At 39.7% G+C, this 19948-nt stretch overlaps 1 protein-coding gene across 2 annotated transcripts in view; it reads left to right on the top strand.

The window, feature by feature from the left end:
• The window catches only part of doc2b (double C2-like domains, beta), a 228646-nt gene that overhangs the window by 130127 nt on the left and 78571 nt on the right, over positions 1-19948 (top strand). Inside the window, exon 3 of one of the 2 annotated variants that reach the window (XM_036142767.1) lies at positions 16237-16260. The exons of the other annotated variant lie outside the window; for it this stretch is intronic. Within the exon in view, the coding sequence (XP_035998660.1) occupies positions 16237-16260 (24 nt within the window). The remainder of the gene's footprint in view (positions 1-16236; positions 16261-19948) is intronic. 2 annotated transcript variants of the gene reach the window in all.

Raw genomic sequence — 19948 nt, 5'->3', positions numbered from 1 at the left:
GGCTTTGTTCTTTGCAGTTTATGTCCAATAAAACAATTAGTTGATACATCTATATGAAAATATTACCTATGTTTCTCTCCCATATTTCTATAACATTAAGTGGGGTACCAGCACTTATTTTTTCCCACTTAAAGCACTGATGTATACTATTTAACATGTTGTTTCCTTGTTTACTTTCAGCGATATGTCACTAATTTAATTTCGCTATACAACTTCTGTGGTTTATAACCTCATAAACATATGAATATATATGTCCTCTTTGTCTCAGAGACTCAGTCGGAGCTGTTCGTAGTGTGTAATTTAATTCGGTGAATAAAAAGTGAAAATAGAACAATTGAAAAACACTTTTGCAAGTGGTGACTACACGAAAAATAATTCTGATTATTTCTCCCTTAAAAAAGGGCTTTAATTCTGCTGCTGGATCCAGAAAATAAAAGCCTTTCTCTGTATCACAGAAAGGCTTTTTTCAGTTACGTTGCCAACCATGAACTGTGAATTTCCCTTATTTACCTCTCACATTTTAAGCCTTTCAGCTTTGCTGGATTTAAAGTGAAGGTATGGTTAATTAACTGATTTTTTTTAACCTGTTGGCTGCATATCAAAGAGAACAATAGCCTCAGCATGTCTAAGGGATTTTTCTGTGCTAATTAGTGCTGTGGACAACTGTTTTTACACATTCTATGGTTAGGAAAATTTCTATAGCTACTAAAAAACTCCCCTTGAATATTTGCTCTTTGCAACAGGGCCGTTTTGACAGCAATTTGTTACCTCAGCTGTAGGGTTCTGGAGTCTCATTTATAAAACATTGCATAGGATTTATACTGAAAGTTGGCGTACCCCTGAAAGCCGAAAATGGTGTACGTTCCCAAAAAATCCTGATTTATAAAACCAAGCACACCAGCAATCAGTTCCCTTTACCTTATGAATATTAATGTGTATTTAAATGAGTCAGCTGATCATAGTTATTTGATGGTTAACTATGGCAATTACAGAGTAAAGGCAAAGAATCTGTGAATAATTTCCCAGAAAGGCCTTTATTAAATGTGTAATCCAGAGGTAAAAGCACATATGTTGTCCAAATTATAAGAGCTTGTTAAAAAATGTACCTTATTGCTGTCTTACATGTTGCATGACATCCTCACCTTGAGGACTGGAGTCGAAGACTCTAGGAAGTCTAAATCGACATATTAGCCATCCGTTATCATGGGCCAGGAAATCTTTGATCCCTGAAAATGCATTCCCTCCTAAATCTCCCATTTACAAGGTCTTCCAGCAGTGCCAGTGCATCCATCACGCAAAATTATGTACGAGTGTCACCACAGTATTTAAAGGTACATAGCCATGATATTTGCTTATAAAAAAGACCAAAAACCATTTGATCATGATGAAATAAGGTTATATACACCAAGTGTCCATGTTGATAATGTGTTGGTGGTCCTTTTTGAGCCTAAATAGAACCCCGGCAACGGGCACAATGAGCAGATAGAAATAGACGTGGCGCCATCTACAGGCAGTAGCACAGAACTATCACAAAGCCAGATGGTGACTAATAAACCACAACTACATCATGCCGGACCGAGTCTTACCCCTTTGAAATGCCTCGTGGTAAAGCAGCTACTCAGCATGATCGAAGACCAGCCATTATTAATTAAAGGCATACTATGCAACATTTTTCAGTTAATTAATGTGTTCCATACCGTTTTGGATGATTAAATGAGTCATTTCAGGTTGAACAAAGGTTTTCTCGGCCGCCCTGGGGGTCTGTGGGGGAAATACCGCACTTGCAATTGCAGGAGCCCTCGGCCCGCACCCACAGAAGTCTTGCTTTACGGCGAGAACTCCATGTGTTTTTGCCCTGTCATTCACTATATGCACGCGCGAAAGCAACAACAAAGAAATGCGTGTTAACGTCAAATAAACATGCAAGCATATCGAGTTTTATTATTATTATTATTATCTTTTTTTTTTTATGTTGGCGAGACGCTACCGCGGCGGCGAGGCGGCGGCGGCGAGGCGGCGGCGGCGAGGCGGCGGCGGCGAGGCGGCGGCGGCGAGGCGGCGGCGGCGAGGCGGCGGCGGCGAGGCGGCGGCTGCGGCTTGGCGAGGCGGTGGCAGTAGCGTCTCGCCAACATAAAAATAAAAAATAAAAAAAATAAATAATAATAATAATAAAACTGGCGAGGCGGCGGCCGGCGGCCGGCCGCCTCGCCAAGATAGCGCTGCAAGAAGCTTGATGTTCATACCTTCACTGTGTTAGTAATTGTTTGTACTGCCGTTTTTTCCACATTTCGTTGCGTTCGCCTGTCTGCTAAGCTCAAAACAACCGCGCCTGGCTTCACGGAGAAACCAGAACAGCTGAGCATCTTTATGACAGTGCACTTTTACTTTCGCCCTCTGGGGGGAGCCTCGCTGGAAAATCAACCCCGGTTGCATAGTATACCTTTAAATATAATGATCCACAGCAACTCTAAGAGCCTCATATCAGAAGATCACAGAGAAAGAAAATTCACGTTCCTAAAGGAAACAGGGAGACAGCATCAAGGTAGGAACCAACCAATCAATCAATCTATTTATAATCATGTTTGTACTTAAGACTGTAGAGGCTAAGAAGGGCATTGCTATTACTATTATCACGGTATTAATAAGGACGTTTACTCACGTCAATCAACTCTGCAGTCACATCTGAGCCTCGGCAGGTTTAGCTTCAAAGAACACCGTCGTTTATTCTGTATTTCCTGCACTATTCCAGTCATTTACCTTTTTTTTATGTTTTTTTACGCCGTATCTTGAACCTTTCTTCATTGCTTCCACACTTCACTGGGAGATGCTAATAACAGTTAGCTGCTTCCTGGTTTATCTGCGCACATGCGCAGTGTCATACTTCCATTGTTATTATAAATGTACACAAATGGAGAAAAAACAAAGCTTGAAATGCCCAAAAAAAAAAAACTAATGCACCAGCAGGAGGGGATAATCTTTCAGAAAAACTTTGTATGCAACCTGAGTGAGCTAATGACGTATAAATAAATAAAACAATCAAATAACGTGGCTATGCTACTTTAAATGTTTACACCAATAAGTGTGATGTATGCGTTAAAGATGGACGGACTGAAGAATAGTTCAAAAGAAACAAAACATTTTCTAGCTTCACTAACACATCATCTTTACATTTGTACCACCTGAGCATCACTCTGTCAACTCCTTTAGTTGCTCTTTACTCACATGACTAAAGGATAATGATGCATCCAACTTCAGGCATGCTTCACTGTCCAGGCCTCGACACTCAGCTTTCATTTTTCAGTGAATGTCTCCCTGCAGGAAGCTGTCTGTGGAGGAGCAGTTCTTACTCCTCTCAACTTACTCAGTTTCACAGGAGCTGTTGATCTTAAAGCGTGTTCTGAAACAACCATCAGAGGCTGTAACCGTGCGGCTTCACTGAAAATGGGAATCAATCTGTTAACACCAGTAACATAACAGCCTCCTGGACCTGTGACACTGCAGCCTGGAAAGCTGGTGGCGTTCAGATATCTGCTACTGAGGGATTCCAGTCTCACCTGTCTCTTTAATGTTAAGAGTCAGAGCTGATCGCAGGTCTTTCCGGCAGGAGAAGCTATAAGACTCTGGATTCACCCAGTCTTAGAGATTTTCCTGCAGCCTGCCACTAAAAAAAAAAAAGCGAAGCAAAACAAATAATGTCCTCCTTTGACCTGGTGGCGTCATGGACACAGGATGGTGATGCTAGCAGGTCTGTTAGCTTGTCTGTCCATCTGTCCCACAGTTTGGAATAGAGTCAGGAGCAGCTGGTTGGAAAGCTGTAATATTTCCCAGAAATCTTCTAAGTACTCACCCCGCTGCCCTCTCAATGACTGCTGCACCCATGTCGAAGCACACAGAAGGCTTGTCTTTGGGTATGACAGGAAACCTGTGGCTTCTTACTGCGATGTTTCCTGGCCACAGTAATCGTGTCAATCTACTGTTGAGGGCAGAAACTATGGAGGCACAACAGATGCCAGGTTTAGAGATTTAATTTATAGAGTTTGGGGTTCAGGAAGGGAGACTCATGAAGATCCAGTTATGCAAGTATTGCTTTCTGCCAATTTTATGGGTCACAGCTACAAAAAACTTTTATTTCAGTTTCTCACAAAATTTAGAAATTTTACAAGACCAATAAAGAATACATTTTTGATGCAGAAATGTTACAGCCCGCATCACCATGAGGAAAACTGCTGGCCTGACATTTGTTCAACAGTCAGCTGCTGTTCAGAGTGCTGCATCTGTGCAGATTAGTGGAAAATTTAGAGAAAGGAAAATGTGGTTTAAAAAGCTACGCAAGGCGCATGGATAACTAAATTAGGGATGCAAGTTATGGATTAATGAGTTAAAGTTGATTAACAATTATTTGATAAGCAGCCATTTTCATGAATACTCTAGTTTTCTCTTGTATTAAGAGGGTCTTTCCATAACATGAAGGGCTAATTTGTTTACAATATGCTGAATTTTAAAAGAGCCACATCATTATATTTTAACAGGTAATTGTGCCATCTGTATTAAATACTGACTGATTAAACCGAAAACTCTCACACATTATTAAACTTGTACATAGTTATAAAATGTCACAAAACAGGAACCTGCTAGGTTACTAAATAGAAATAAATAAGTTGAATAAAATATATGAAACGCTAATAATCCCCGCGAAAGCCCTCACCACCAACCGTGCTTATGGCATCATGTCTTTGTCTATCATGTTAAAATTTTCTGCATAATGTCCTCCACGTTTCTGTCATCACATCCTCGCCTTCTGAGCACATCAGTGTTTTTTGGTTGAGAAGTTGACTCTGCTCTGCCATGCAGCCCGGTAGAATGGGAGCTATTTAACTGAAATCCAAAGGAGCTTGTTGCGTGTGTTTATATTTAAAAACAGATCCGCATAAGGAGCATTTTGCGTCCTTGTCGTAATTAAACGGTGCAAAAGTAACCCGACTCTGTTTGGGCCGCCCCTTTTTTCTCTCACTACTGCAGTGTGTGGCTCCACTTGACCGGCATCACCCCCTCTGCGGGATGGTGGCCATACTACAACACTGAAAGAAGGTCTAAGCAGACGTCATCAGTTAATTGGATGGAACAAATTTTTATATAATTAACCATTAATCAATAATTAATCATTAGTCAATAATTTGCTTGTAACGCAAAGCCTATTCAGGAGTTTTGGGGAGATTCTTAAGGTGTGGACTGTGGCTAGAGTCAGAGCCACCACAAGCTAAGGTACACTAAGGTATGCAGGATTTGCACTTCAGGTTTCACAATCCTTGTTTTAAACAATTCCTGAACCAAAGAAATCAAAACCATCTTACCTTGACTGTTTTACTGAAGTCCACAGTCAACTCAACCATCTACCAGGACATTTTAAAGCCTTTATGCTTCCTTCTGCTGACAAGCTTTACAGCAAAGCAGATTTGGTTTTTCAGCAGGACTTGGTACTAGAGATGCACCGATCCAGTTTTTTTCCGATCCAATCCGATACCTGGGCTAAGAGTTTCGGCCGATACGGATCCGATACTATGGTTGAATGAATAAATCGTATACTTTGCCGAGTGAGTTAAGTTATCAGGCTTGAAATAAACATTGTTAAAAAAGTTCTGCATGTTCTTTAGCATGGTGCTTTCGGAGGAGCTTATTTGAACTAGTGGTGTTGAATTTACCAACCTTATCACCCCCCTCGCAATTTACGCATTGCAGATGCTGCATGTTGCAGTCGGACTTGTTGGCGTAGCAAGTTTGAAATGTTTCCAAATAGCGGACTTGACTAGGTCCGGCTGCTCTGTGTAACTGCCGTTGCAAACATAGAATAGAAGCGACTAGATTGGCATAACTGTATTGCTGTGTTTGATATTAATTAAAGAAAAATAAATGACTGAATTGGAATGCTGGATCTGCATCAATCAACTGATATCCGGTCCAGCTAATTGGTCAATATCGGAGCCAGTATCCGATGCGGTTATCGGATCGGTGAGTTTCTTCTTGGTACGGGCCCACATGGCCAAAGGTACCAAAAGGTATTCCAATGACTATGGAGTTACTGTTCTTGATTGGCCAGCAAACCGGTCCAAACAGAACCTGAAGGCCGTTATCAAAGCAATCTGAGCTTCCTGGACAGCTCAGCAGAGCCACAGGCTGATCTTCGCTGTGCCACACTGCATTGATGCAGTAATTCATGCAAAAGAAGCCCAGACCAGGTACTAAGTGCAGATTCTGTAGAGGAGATGGACGTCTTGTTCAGCAGGAACACATCTCTCTTTTAAAATCCTGAGCTGTAGGACCGAATCATCTGAATTAGCACATACAGGCTAATATTAAAGCGTTGAAATATATAAATCTCCCTATTATATATTTATTTTCTCTTTGAATAAAGTTACTGAAATGAACTACTTTTTGATGATATTCTGATTTACTGAGAAGTGGCTGTTGTAGGTCCAGTCTCTGACATCTGGGAGCTGAAGGCCTCTTTATTCTCTAAGGTCTCCAGACAAAAAGCTTGAAAATGCTCACAAGTGTTTTAAAGGTTTTATCAAAGCTAATGATCTTAATGAAGACTCTGCAGAGTGGAAAAAGAAATACGCAACTGGCACAGATTTCAAATGACTGTGAATTTACCCATTACCAGCTGCCCTAGAAAATCCAGCCCAGGAGCAAACCGATTAATGATGGGAATAAAAAAGAAACCCGAAGTTTCAGTACAGGCTCCAGGGATAACTTCAAAGTGTCTGATGTCAAAGTCTGTGCATAATCAGAAGTACATCCCTCTCTTTAACAATGGGCCGTCTGATGTTCCACTATCAAAACGTACCAGTTATATTAGACACACATGGTGGTTGAAATTAAACAGCCTTATTATGAAAATGTTCCTCCTTCACATGCCATCCTGAGGTAAGTTAGTGGAACCAACCGTCACACAGGACAAACAACCATGTACACAGTGTCCGAAATTAACTTTGTTATTCACCGGCCAAGTTGGCCGGTAGATGTAAAAATCAACCGGCCAGGCATATTTTTTACCGGCCAAAATATTAATTTTGACCAGACCTCAACTTTTATAAAAATTAAGAGTGAAATTATGTTAATTATGGGGGGCGTGGTTGGGGGCGTGGCTGACTGGAACCTGGAAGAGAAATCTTTGTTTCCTGAATTAAAAAATATATATATATTGTAGTTGATTATAAAAGACACAATATGAATTATCAGATTCACATCCAGGCGATAAAAAACACTACAGATTATCATTATTCTATCCATGTTGGCCTGATTTGTGATTAGGCAGAGTTTCATCAAGCCAGTACAGTCAGTGGGGGTTCTAGACCAAATGTAGCAGGGGGGGTCAGGGTGGGGCCAGTGTTTTTTCACACAGAACAAAAGATTGGGGGGGTGGGGGGGGGACTTAACAGGTCAACATTTCATCGTTTAAAATATTAAGTAAGCCAAAGAGCCAATTGTGGCCCTGGAACTGCAGGTTGCAGACCCCTGATCTTTTCTCAATACAGCGGGAGCTTAACGTGAAACAGCTTGATTTTAATTATTGTTATTTTTTTATATTTATTTTTTTTATTATTTTTATTTATTTATTTATTTATTTTATTTATTTATTTATTCGAACATGATACAAATATAAAAATAAAATAGTGCACAGTAACAAGAAGTTACTGTGTTATTTTGTTATTTTATTATTGGGTAAAACCATAAACGAAAAAAATGCAACTGATCCTAATGACCAGTCAGTCACGTTATCTTTGTCAGCATTTTATCATCCTAAGAAATTTAACATCATGTTTTTAGTACAGGGGCCATAACAGGGGCCAGGAACAGTTCTACAGGGGCATAGGCCCCTGTTGGCCCCTGTTCAGAACCGCCCCTGTGTATGGTTCAAAATTTTCCCCTCAGCTGCAACACTTAAAGCACTCAGGGTTCACGCTGCGTCTTTACGCTGATCTCGCTGCTGGATTTTACCCTCGTGCGCTGCGCCCCCGATGTTACAGGTTACATGTAACGTAATTTTGCGCACCTGAATTCAAGCGCAACGCACCACGCCCACTGAAGCACCGCTGGTTCTGTGTCGTTAAAAACAAAAGAGCATGAAAAACAGTTACCGACTCTCCTACTGACTTTAATTGGAACATTTTGGTACGAGTGGAAGGACATTAAACATAGCGATTCACGTTTTGAAGGCTGGTCGCTGATAAAAGCACCTTGCTCTGAGAGGGGGCGGGGGAGGCGCAGTAAGAGCGGTGAAGCACAGAGCCGCAGCGCAGGTAGTTAAAAAAAATCAGAATAAATAAGAACGAAACTTATAAACAGACTAATTGGCGTTTTAGACTGTATCTGGTTAGCAGATCTGTTTTCTGATCCAGCCAGCAGCCATGACTGGTTCTGAATGTGAAAGAAGCTGAACCAGCACCGCAGAAGGCGGGTCTAGACTGAGCTCTGGATGGACAGAGCTGTGAACGGATCATATGGGTTTTGTTATTTTTATGTTACTTTTATTTTATTTGGTACAAACATTTACTCGCCATGTGGCAGCTAGCCCTCTGAAATTCACTCGCCAAACGGGAAATTTACTCGCATTTGGCGACTGGCGAGTGTTAATTTCGGACCCTGCATGTACACTCAGCTACAGGTTGTTTAGAGACACCAGGTAACCTAGCACTCGTGTTTTTGGACCTTTTGGAGGAAGCTGGTGTACCTGGAGAGAACCCAGGCATGGACAGAGAGAACATGCAAACTCCATACAGAAAGACCCCAGACCAGGACTCAAACCCAAGACCTTCTTGCTGCAAGGCAACACACTACCAACAGTGCAGCCTTTATTACAGAACATGGATTGTTATAGGCCATTGCTGAAAATCAATTTATTCTACCCAGCTTTTAATCCTACAAGCTTTTAACACTCTGAGCGTCAGTTATCCATCTTCCACTCTTGTTGGTGTTAATTTACTTTGTTGCTCTATTGTGCTTTGATATTGATGGCTAGTTAGTTAATACTGTTTTTATACAGGGTGTGATCATCCAAGATCATTTTCTAATGTCCAACAAAAATACATTTTGATTTAACTTGACTGAAGACGTGTTTTATACCAGCTGAAAAGCACAATGGAAGCATCGTGGTTCAGGACAAGGGGGTGTACAAACTTTTTGTCACAAAGGCCAAGATCGTACCAATGGATTTGAAAAAAAAAAAAAACACAAAATTGTGACGTTTTTTGCCATCTTAAAAATATACTGAACATGCAGCATTTTTGCTGAAACAAATGAAGGAGTCAGATATTTTCATAGGAAATAAACCTTTAAGTCATTGAAGATCTAAAGCAGGGGTGTCAAACATACGGCCCGCCGAACAATTTAGTCTGGCCCTGTGGCTAAATGCATTATCATTATGAAAAAAATTTTTTTTTTTTTTTTTGCCCAGTGTCCTGTCTGGCAATGTGCCAATAAGATGCCACAAAGAGCTCATCAGATTTGACTTTCACAAATGGACAAGATAAAAGGAAGAGAATGATAAAACAATTATTGAAAAAAAACATGTACTTTGTTTAATTGAAAATCTGCAGTACCTATATTGTCCACGAGGGGCGCTGTGTTTTAATTAGCAGATTAAGCTTCAGGTGTGGAAAAATTCAAATCATTTCTTAATTTTCATCTGTTTGATGTATTTTGTCATGCAGGACAGTGTTTTTAAGTTCCAAAAAATTTAAATAAATGTTTTTCAACATTGTATAATCACTGTGATCAGTTCTTATGCATAATGCACAAGTAAATGTTTAACTGAGTAAAAGTATTGTTGAAATTGCACATACTTTTCTTAAAAACGCTGAGGTTATTCATAATATATTGTGTAAAAGTGAAATTAACTTAATATAAAAATCAACAAGTCCACATTTATTAGTTCTATTTAATCTTGCAATGAGTTAACTCGTGTGGCCCTCTTGAGATCAGATTAAGCTGAATGCGGCCCCTAAACCAAAATGAGTTTGACACCCCTGATCTAAAGGTTAAAAATGGTTTTGAATGTTTGTCTAATTAAAATAAAGGAAACCAGTTTGCGGATTATTTTGGGGCTCGATTGGAAAAAATAATACATACATAAATTTGTATAATTCCTGAGCTGCAGTCAAGGGCCACACAGTCAGTTCAGGGGCCATAAACGGCCCCCAGGCTTTACTTTGGTCGTCCTCTGGGGTTTAGGGCTTTTCTGACCTTGAAGGAAATCATCATGAATTACGGATGTTTTCGTCTCAAACTCAACCCAGTTTGAGAGTTGAAGTGAACCTTTGAGCGAAGCAGAGGAAAACGGAGAAGCGCCCAGGATAGGAACACTAAGATTTGGAGGGAGTTTGGTCCAGACCCAGATCATCAGTGTTCAGATAGGAGTGTATCATTAGGAGCGGCAATGACCCAAACCACCAGTAAATCAACCGAGCAAAAGGGAAATTACCGGGTCACAGCTCAGATTCTGTGGGGTGACATGATCTTCTTCTGACTCCTGATGTGTTTTTTTTTTTTTTTAAAACAATTTGACTAATAAAGCTTTGGGGGTTATACTTTTTGAAGATTTCACGATCTTTAGCTTGTGATCTAAAAAGATAAAAAATGTAGCAGCTCAGCAAGAAAGGGTGTTGCACAATCAGATGAAAGGAGCTAAGATTTGCTTTGATACTTTTAATATTTCAATTTTAAATTGTAAATGAAATGGTAAATGGACTGAACTTATATAGCGCTTTTCCAGTCATGCTGACCAGCCAAAGCGCTATCATGTAGAAGTTTAAGATAAGCAGGAATTTCAGAAATATCAGATTTCGAATTGTTAAAACTTCATTTAAACACATTATCTGTATTGACAGTTTAATTTGAACTTATAGTTTGAAAAAAAAGTTTTGTTTTTCATTGATGGCATGTTAGAAATTAAGGCAGGGGTGTAAATTAATTTTCTGTTCCTCAATGATTTTAAGCCTGAAGTTATGATGTTTGGCTCTAAAATTGCTGCAGATCCAAATTAGTTGAGTCAACATTTGAAGCCTGTTGCCTCGACAGCAGAGGTGGGTAGAGTAGCAAAAATTTTACTTAAGTAAGATTAACACTACTTTAACATATTTTTACTTAAGTAAAAGTGAAAAGTAGTCAGCCAGGACATTACTCAAGTAAGAGTAAAATAGTATTTGGTAAGAAGGCTACTGAAGTAGAGTAACTAATCATAACATACAATCAGACAGAGAAATTATAGGGATATGTGACAATTATGGTATTTTAAAGACAAAAATAAAAGAATACAATAATAACATAATTGCTAAACAAATTCAGGAAGAAGAAACTATTTTCTAAAAAAATTTTTTTAACATTTTTTTAAACTTGAAAGCAATACTTACAGCACTTAATGTATATACAGTATGTTAGAACAGTGCAAACTACTCCCAATGACAGTATCTACTATTTATTGTTATTGTGACCTCCAAATGGTTCAATGAGTTCAGCAGATAGAAAATAACAAAACTTGTGTACAAATAAGAAGTCTCACTTTAACATAAACTCTAGGTCTCTCTTGTGCATTTTTAGTAAAAACAAGTTTGTTCTTTATTCATGAAGTAACTCACAGCAGGTAGAGTAGCCAGAAGTTTTACTCAAATAAGAGTAGCAATACTTGAGTAATAATGAGTCAAGTAAAAGTAAAAAGTAGAGTGAAGTAAAACTACTCCTAAAAGTACATTTTGTTCAAAAAGTTACTCAAGTAAATGTAACTGAGTGAATGTAACTAGTTACTAGCCAGCTCTGCTCGACAGCAACCCCAAATTTGTTGAACAGGTTACCTCTGGGGTCTGGTGCGGTTTTTATCCACTTACTCAAGCTAAATCTTATTTCTTTGCGTCATTTAGAGATTTTAATCCATGCGTTTACTGCGACTTGTTTAGACTATTGTAATGCACTTTAATCTGGCCTGAGACGAGCATCACTTGGTGGACTACAGCCGGTGCTCGGCAGCTAACTGCTACTAAAACCCTGCTAGCACATCACCCTACGTCACTTCATTGGTTTCTGGTTCATTTCAGGGTTGATTTTAAAATCGTCCTCTTGGTTTTTAAACGTCTTTGTGGTCGTCCCCCACAGTAATCCTCTGATCTGCTTTAACCCTGATGCTCCATAAGAAGTTGTTGGTCGTCGCTGATACAAAGAGGAAACTTCAGTCTCTGCCCCTAAACTGTGGTGTAAATGTGGATTAACGTCGTTCTTAAAAGACGTTAAGTTTGATTGTGTTAGCCCATTTCCTTACAATACAACTCTGAATAAATCTACCCCCTCTCTGTGAATCAAACATCCTCCGACAGTTTTATTACGAGACAGCGACCTGTCTGCTCAGCACCACCCACTCTGCAACCTAGACTAACACTTTCACTCCTTCCCGTCTGCTGACGCCACTTTCATTGCCCACACCTTCGTGGGAGAGCATCCTCTGGCTCAGTTTCTTAGAAATGTTTGTGATGTTTTCTACTCATTGATTTGTATGGTTTTGTTTTAAAAAGGCTTTAAAAGACAATTTGTCGTTGTTTTCCACTTTTATAATACAGAAAGTGAAACTATGTTTCAGCTTCTCTTCAACATGTCTCAGATCAGCTTTGAATATTGACGAAATGTCCAATAGACGGGAGGATCGTTGAGAGAGGTGCTACAGCGTGGCCGCAGCCAAATCGATAGCGATTTCCTCACTGAGCCGTTAATGCTGGTTCTGGTGAGCCTCTGGCTGATAGATGACTATCTTCAAGTGGGATCAGGCCGCTCACTGTCTAGGTTCTGCTTCATCAGACAAATGGAGAATTTGGGTAAAAAGAAGGTGTGGAGTAACTGATCTAACTACAACCTTCCATCCATCCATTCATTCATCTGTTATCCATCTCTCTGTTTATCCATCCGTTCAGAAACAAAATGTGTTTCTGTAAGATTACAAAAAAGCAAAAGCAAGAGAATTTGATAAACCAAATATATACATACTACAGTCCACCCCACTGTTACTATCACCTTAATGTTATTGCCTACTACACACTATCATCTCAGAATATCTAAATGCACATTGTTGTAAAAGAAGCCTCATATTATCACTGTACAATAAACACCTTACTACTTAATTATTTGTTATCTTGTGACTCTCCTGAATGCTAAAAAAACAACCTGTCACCATTGTTCATTGCCTGTTTGTTTGTCTGGTGTTTTTGCCTTTATTATGTGTAATGTGTATAATGTGAACCGGAGTAGTCAAAGAGAAATTTTGCCACGGTAACACGTGGTGACAATAAAAACTCTCTTGACTCTTGATTAACAAATACAGGAGTTTTCTTCATAACTGTTATATAACTACAATTATGAAACAGTCAAGGAATCACAGCCCACAAGGGGGTCAGTCCTTGACTGGGTCCAGCTGCTTTGTTAAAAGAAAGCTTTACAAGTTTGATTCTTTCACTTCATCAAGACTAAGGCTCAATCTGAATACCCATATAGAGTAAGGACTCTTTAGCCAAAATTAAAGTGTGTCAGTGGTCTCCATGATAAGTGCTGTCCAAAAAGTGCAGTCCGTAAGAAAAGCAGCCTGTAATCTTCCACCCGCGGCTAGTTTTGCCGAGGAACCTTAAGGTGTCCCACAATCCTTCGAATGACATGATTTATTGGCAGAGCGCCCTCACAGAAATCAACGAAAATCTTCGGAGAGCAGAGAGCGGGCACTTTGTAGTTCATTCTCAGAAGGCTGTAGGCCCGGACTTGACTCGCATCATCCATGTGCTTTTCCGCTACGTGTCGGAGTTAAAGGCTGTCCGAATTCGGCACAGCAGTCCGTAGCTCCTTTCCTCCTCGTGATAGAGTTCTTACTGTTGACCACATGAAAGGTCAAGGAACAGGAGGTAGGAGCTAAAATTAAGGGTATTAAGCCTCCATCTACCAGGAGCAATCAACCAATCAAACGCAGGCTTCTGTGACACACCATCCAGCCAATTAATTAGAAGGATCCAGTAATTGGCCAATCACAGAGTTGTTCCTCCTTGATGTCTGAGACTTTACAGGTTTAGTTTGTTTTACATAATATCTTAGTTTTTTTCTTGAAACACGATCTGTCCAGTGGAGCTGCAGAGGACTTTCATATAAACTGGTAGATACGAAAACAGTTTGGAGTGAAGGAAACGTTGTGGAAGAATGACATCCAGTCATTGGGTTAAGGTGGAATTACTTATGAGTTACGGCATAAACATGATGTAACAGTCTGCAGAGATGCGTGTAGAGCCCAATTTCTAAGGCGGAACTGACAGAAGCAACCAGAAAACTACAGATGTGACGCAAACTCCACCCTCTGTTTCAGCTCTTAGAGCAACCAGTTGAGTTTTTAAAGATGCATCCAGTTCATTCAGGACATAATCAAGGACATCATTAAAACATTGCTCTCTTGCAGCCGTCATCTTGACTAAAAAGTGCTGCTGCATTATGGGTAAAATGTGACGCATCGTAAACTCCTGCCTACCTCGCTGTGTGTCTGAGCCTGTCCAAACCAAATACACAACGTAGGTCAGTCTGGCTGGCCAGGCTAGGTCCAGGTAGCACTTATATCTGTAAATTAACTCATCATTTGTTTGGTATTAAAATTAGTTTGATTATTTGAAACGTGTATATATATATATATATATATATATATATATATATATATATATATATATATATATATATATATATATATATATATATATAAAAGATAAAACCAATATGGTTTCAAAGAAAAACTTTTCCGAATGGATTTCAAAACAGCCAGAGAAGATGCCGATCTTATTTAATGAGTCATTTATCCACAACTTTTGCCAGCTAGAGCATCATCTCCTCTAGGTTTAGTCCTGCGTCCACTGAGGAGCTGCTGATCAGCCGACCTGGGAGAGCAGGTAGGTATATAATGCTGCAGATGGCATGGGGCAAGGCCATGGAGGGCTTTAAAAAATTATATTATTTTAAAATGAATCCTAAAAGGCTGCGATAGACTGGCAGCCTGTCCAGGGTGTACCCCGCCTCTCGCCCATTGACAGCTCGCGACCCCAGCAGGGATAAGCGTGTTAGAAAATGGATGGATGGATGGATGGATGGATGGAATCCTAAAAGGACTGGACAGCCAGTGAAGGGAAGCTGAAGTGGAGGAATCTGCTCAAATGTCTGAGTGCCAGTTAAAAGAAGAGCTGCAACATGTTGAACCCTCTGGAGACTCGTGATGGACGGAGTTCTGACCCCTACGTAACGTACATTACAGTAATCCAGCCGAATGGTAACAAATGCGTGGATTACTGTCTCAAAGTGCTGCCTAGAAAGAATAGACTTTATTTTAGTTAGCTGCCTCTAATAAAAAAAAATCTTGATTTACCAACGGTCCCAATCTGACGGTCAAATTTAAGATCCGTGTCCAGCTTGACCCCCGCCCCCCCCCTCCCTAGTTTTTGTCAGCTGGCTAATTATACCCGGCAAAAGAATCTAAAAACCCGTTATAGTTACCAAAAACCATCAACTCAGTCCTGTTTCAGTAAGAATGTGGTGAGTTTCCTTATAAGGTCTTTACTATTTATGATATTTTTGAACAAGATCAGGACACAGAGGGTATAAAAACCCAGATGGAAATGATTGTTTAAAAATGTAACCCTTGTTCTGGCTTCCATATCAGAACCTCCTCCACCCGCATAATGAAACTTTGACATCAAAAACCTTCAGCACTGACAAGGCAACAGGCAAATACCATAAATAGGAATAAAAACCAACAGTGTCATGGAAATAATATGATAATCAGATGATTAAAGCAAATGTTGAAATATTAATGGGAAAATGCCAAGCAAGCGGCCCGTTGTGAGCAGTGTTTCTATGTCTGGATGGGATTTTCTGTCCTGCCATTGTTTTTGTTGACGGATTATGAAAAGCCAGCTCAAATTTATTGCTTCAAACTTTTTAAAGATCTTAATTAATATGAGGCCAAACTAACCAAGATCAGGTTTACTGCATCAACAAATGTAAGTCCAGACTGGCTTTTATTATTTCATCTCTTTCTGTAGAAATAAATCTGTGAACTGTTCTCTTTTTAATTTGATTAAACAGTTTCAGTTATGATTTCACATGTCGTTCCTTCTTTTCTCCATCTTTTTTTCTTTTGCATGCTTTCACTGTTTGTGTTGGTGATTTATGTTTGATGGGATGAAGCTTCCTGTTCCCAGGTACAAAAAGGTAAGCTGCTGAGAACAAATAAAACCGATCCCTAGTCCTGATCCGGCCAACCTCCACACAGTTTATACCCTGATCCAGTCAGCGCCTCCTCCTGCGTCCTCCTTCCCGAGCTCCTTCTCATTATCACTGGGAATATTTTTGCCATTTATTTGATTAAATATAAAGTTCTTGGTGCTTTCCTTTTCATCCTTGTGAAGTTTTCAGAGTTCCCTTTTCCCTTTCTGCAGTATTTGTATATAAGTTTTCAGACATTCAGCCCAGAAGACGTGTGACGAAGACGCTGCAAGAACTCCCAAACCAGGGCTGCACGGTCAGAATGATGCAATTAATGTCCTGCAGCCCTGGAAGAGACAACAGGAAGTGGTGCTGATCATTTCGCTCCTTTGCCATCCAGCTCCTTTGTACTGTTTTTGGTAATGTTACAGGACAATTGTTACTGAGCATCATTTCAGATCTGGGATGGGGGAGGCAGCTTTCCCTGGGTTGGCCCCTCTAAGGCACCTTTGTTCTGGGGTTCCCTTTGGGCATCTGGGGTTCTGGTTCCCCTGGCGTCTGCCTCGGTGCTCTGGGGGTCTTTGGGTCCTCACAATCACTACTCAGCATTTTTCTCATGGATAAACCTCACAGACACAAGTTCACTCTCACAAACACCTACAGGTGCTTGGATCCAGGTGCTTACAGATTCACTTCTATACAGGAAAACCCTGTTATTATCTTCAGCTGTCACTTTGTACATGTGGTATTAAATAATACTGTATATTCTTCAGTGATGGTATCAAGGCATTACTTGATTGTACCTGTAATACTTTATCAGCTGGTTCTACTGTTCTTATACCTCTCTTTGCAGGTGTAGAAGCAGACTCAGAGGATGTTACATTGCTCTCTCCTCTTTCTCTTTCACCTTTTCTCCCATTTAGCATCTTGTCTCATCTGTTTCTCTCCTTTTATCCTTCTACCTTCCTGTTTATTTGTCCATTGAACAAGAAGTAGTCCCAGCATAAGTAACAAAAAAAAAAATCTAAAAGGGCACAATTTCTCTGTTTTTATAGGCTAATGGGGGAAACTCTAGATTTACTATGGTTTTTACCAGGAGTCCTAATTTGTTAAAATTCATAACCAAATGCTCCAAAGGAAATATATTTAAGTTCTTACAAAGTAATAAACTCCATGCGACGCTTTGTCTGAATCTTCAGCAATCTTTCACGTAGACTTGACGTTGAAGTTGAGGTTCTCTTTGGGAGCGAGGAGTTAAAGAGGACATGAAGGTAGCTGGAGTGAGAGAAGAAGATGCAGAAGATCGGGGAGATGGAGACAGATGACTTGCTATCATAACTCCTGAAAGGGAGAAAAAGATTAAGAAGATTATTTAGAAATGTGAATTCCCGTGTTCTTTTCCCAGGTGTTTTTCACCTCTTTCTGTTTATTACCTGTGCCGCCATAGATGCTTCCTCTCTTGCCTTTAACAGTGCATGTTTATGGGGGGGGATTGTTTTTTTTTTTTCAGTCAGTGTTCATACAGATTCTTGTGGCACATGGATTCATGTTCCCCGACTCTTATCTGTTTGGATTCTGCCAGTTGTTTGCATTTGATTCCCTCATTTCCTCCTTGTGACGTAGCCCAACTGCGACCACACAAAGGGTTAAAAACACTACACACAGCCTCTAAGGCAGGGGTGTCAAACTCATTTTGGTTTAGGGGCCGCATTCAGCTTAATCTGATCTCAAGAGGGCCACACGAGTTAACTCATTGCAAGATTAAATAGAACTAATAAATGTGAACTTGTTGTTTATTTTTATATTAAATTAATTTCACTTTTACACAATATATTATGAATAACCTCAGCGTTTTTAAGAAAAGTATGTGCAATTTCAACAATACCTTTACTCAGTTAAATATTTACTTGTGCATTATACATAGGAACTGATCACAGTGATTATACAATGTTGAAAAACATTTATTCACATTTTTTGGAACTTAAAAACACTGTCCTGCATGACAAAATCAATCAAACAGATAAAAATTAAGAAATTATTTAAAATTTTCCACATCTGAAGCTCAGTGCTACCATCTGCTAATTAAAACACAGCGCCCCTCGTGGACAATATAGGAACTGCAGATTTTCAATTAAACAAAGTACATGTTTTTTTTTCAATAATTGTTTTATCATTCTCTTCCTTTTATCTCCTCTTTCTTTCACCTTTTCTTTTTTTTCTTGTTCTTCCTTTCCTCTCCTACTTTCCCCTTATAGTGTCCATATCATTTGAGATATTCCCCGCATGAATCATAATAAAACTATTGACATTAATATATCAAGCGGAGCCCTATGGCAAAAGCAGTACTGCTCCACTTGTGAAAGTCAAATCTGATGAGCTCTTTTTGGCATTAAGACAAATTTTTTAATAATGATAATGCATTTAGCCACAGGGCCGGACTAAATTGTTCGGCAGTCCGGATCCGGCGGGCCGTATGTTTGACACCCCTGCTCCAAGGTGTTTAAAAGCTCCGTTTGAAAACAATGGTAGCAATAGTAATAGCCGTTGTGTTAAACGTGATGCACCAGACAGAGAACTGTTGTGTCTGAATGCAAGCTGAGCAGAAGAAGCGTCTCAAGGCTGAACAGGTGGGATCAGAGTTGGAAATAGCAGCAGGGAGTGAGCAGACAGGCCCTATTGAGGCTATCTGCACATCGGATTACATGGCAGACGGATGGCAGTGGAACAGGCGTGCTGGCAGGCTGACCGTGTAGAAGAACGCAGAGACACGATGTCAGCAGAAGACAACAAAGTGATTGAAACAAATTTGACCTAAGTATGCAGATCTGGCAAAGACGAGGAGGACAGATGGGGTTGAAACTGCTGATATCGATGAATGTTTGACGTGACTTTTCTGCAAGCAGCAGGAGCTGATAGTGAAAAAGAAGCAGAAACTCAGACAAAGACGGTCACAAAGTTGGCATTATGCTGATGTGTTTTCTCGTCGGCCTAACTCGCATCCCTTTGTTGTGTCACAGCTCCTTCAGGCGAGAAGCTGAAAGAGATGAGCGGAAGGATGCGTCTGTGTTTCCTAGATTTCTCTGTACTTTACAAAGCATTTAGCAGGATATTCCTTTGAGGAATGTCCTGCTTAATGCCTCTTTTAGATAAATTATAGCAGATCTTCCATTCTGTAAAAAGCACGCCAGTGAAGTTTCATTTGAAGCAAATCTTAAATTTCTTTTTTTACTTTTGAAACAGCTCCAGTGTCAAACCAGGGCTGCTTCTGAAGCTCTTAATTCCTTGTAAAAGAAAAACATTCACCGCTACGTTTGTTGTTGAAAACTGCAAATTACAAAGGGAAAAACATGGACTAATTAAGGTATGAAATGCCTCAAAATAGGTCAAAGAAAAACAACAACAAACCTGTTTGAGTCGTTTAAACACTGAGATTATAGTTTCATAATATTGATTTGCAACAAAATTAATCTCCCTAGCAATCACAATTTGAAGTTGCTCTAAGCAAACAGATTAGCAAAGGTTTATTTGTTATATGTGCAGTTTTAATTACTTTATGCAAAATGCCATTAGGTCAACGCTAAACACAAATTAGCCTTATGTTAAAGTTTTATTAAACTCAGCAACCCTAAGCTACTGTTTTCTTACATGTACAGTATTCACTCCTTACAGATTTCTTCTGTTGTTGCTTTTTTGT

This window comes from Fundulus heteroclitus, chromosome 11 (genome assembly GCF_011125445.2).
Source record: "Fundulus heteroclitus isolate FHET01 chromosome 11, MU-UCD_Fhet_4.1, whole genome shotgun sequence".
Taxonomy (NCBI): domain Eukaryota; kingdom Metazoa; phylum Chordata; class Actinopteri; order Cyprinodontiformes; family Fundulidae; genus Fundulus; species Fundulus heteroclitus.
This window is presented reverse-complemented; position numbering and strand designations above follow the sequence as displayed.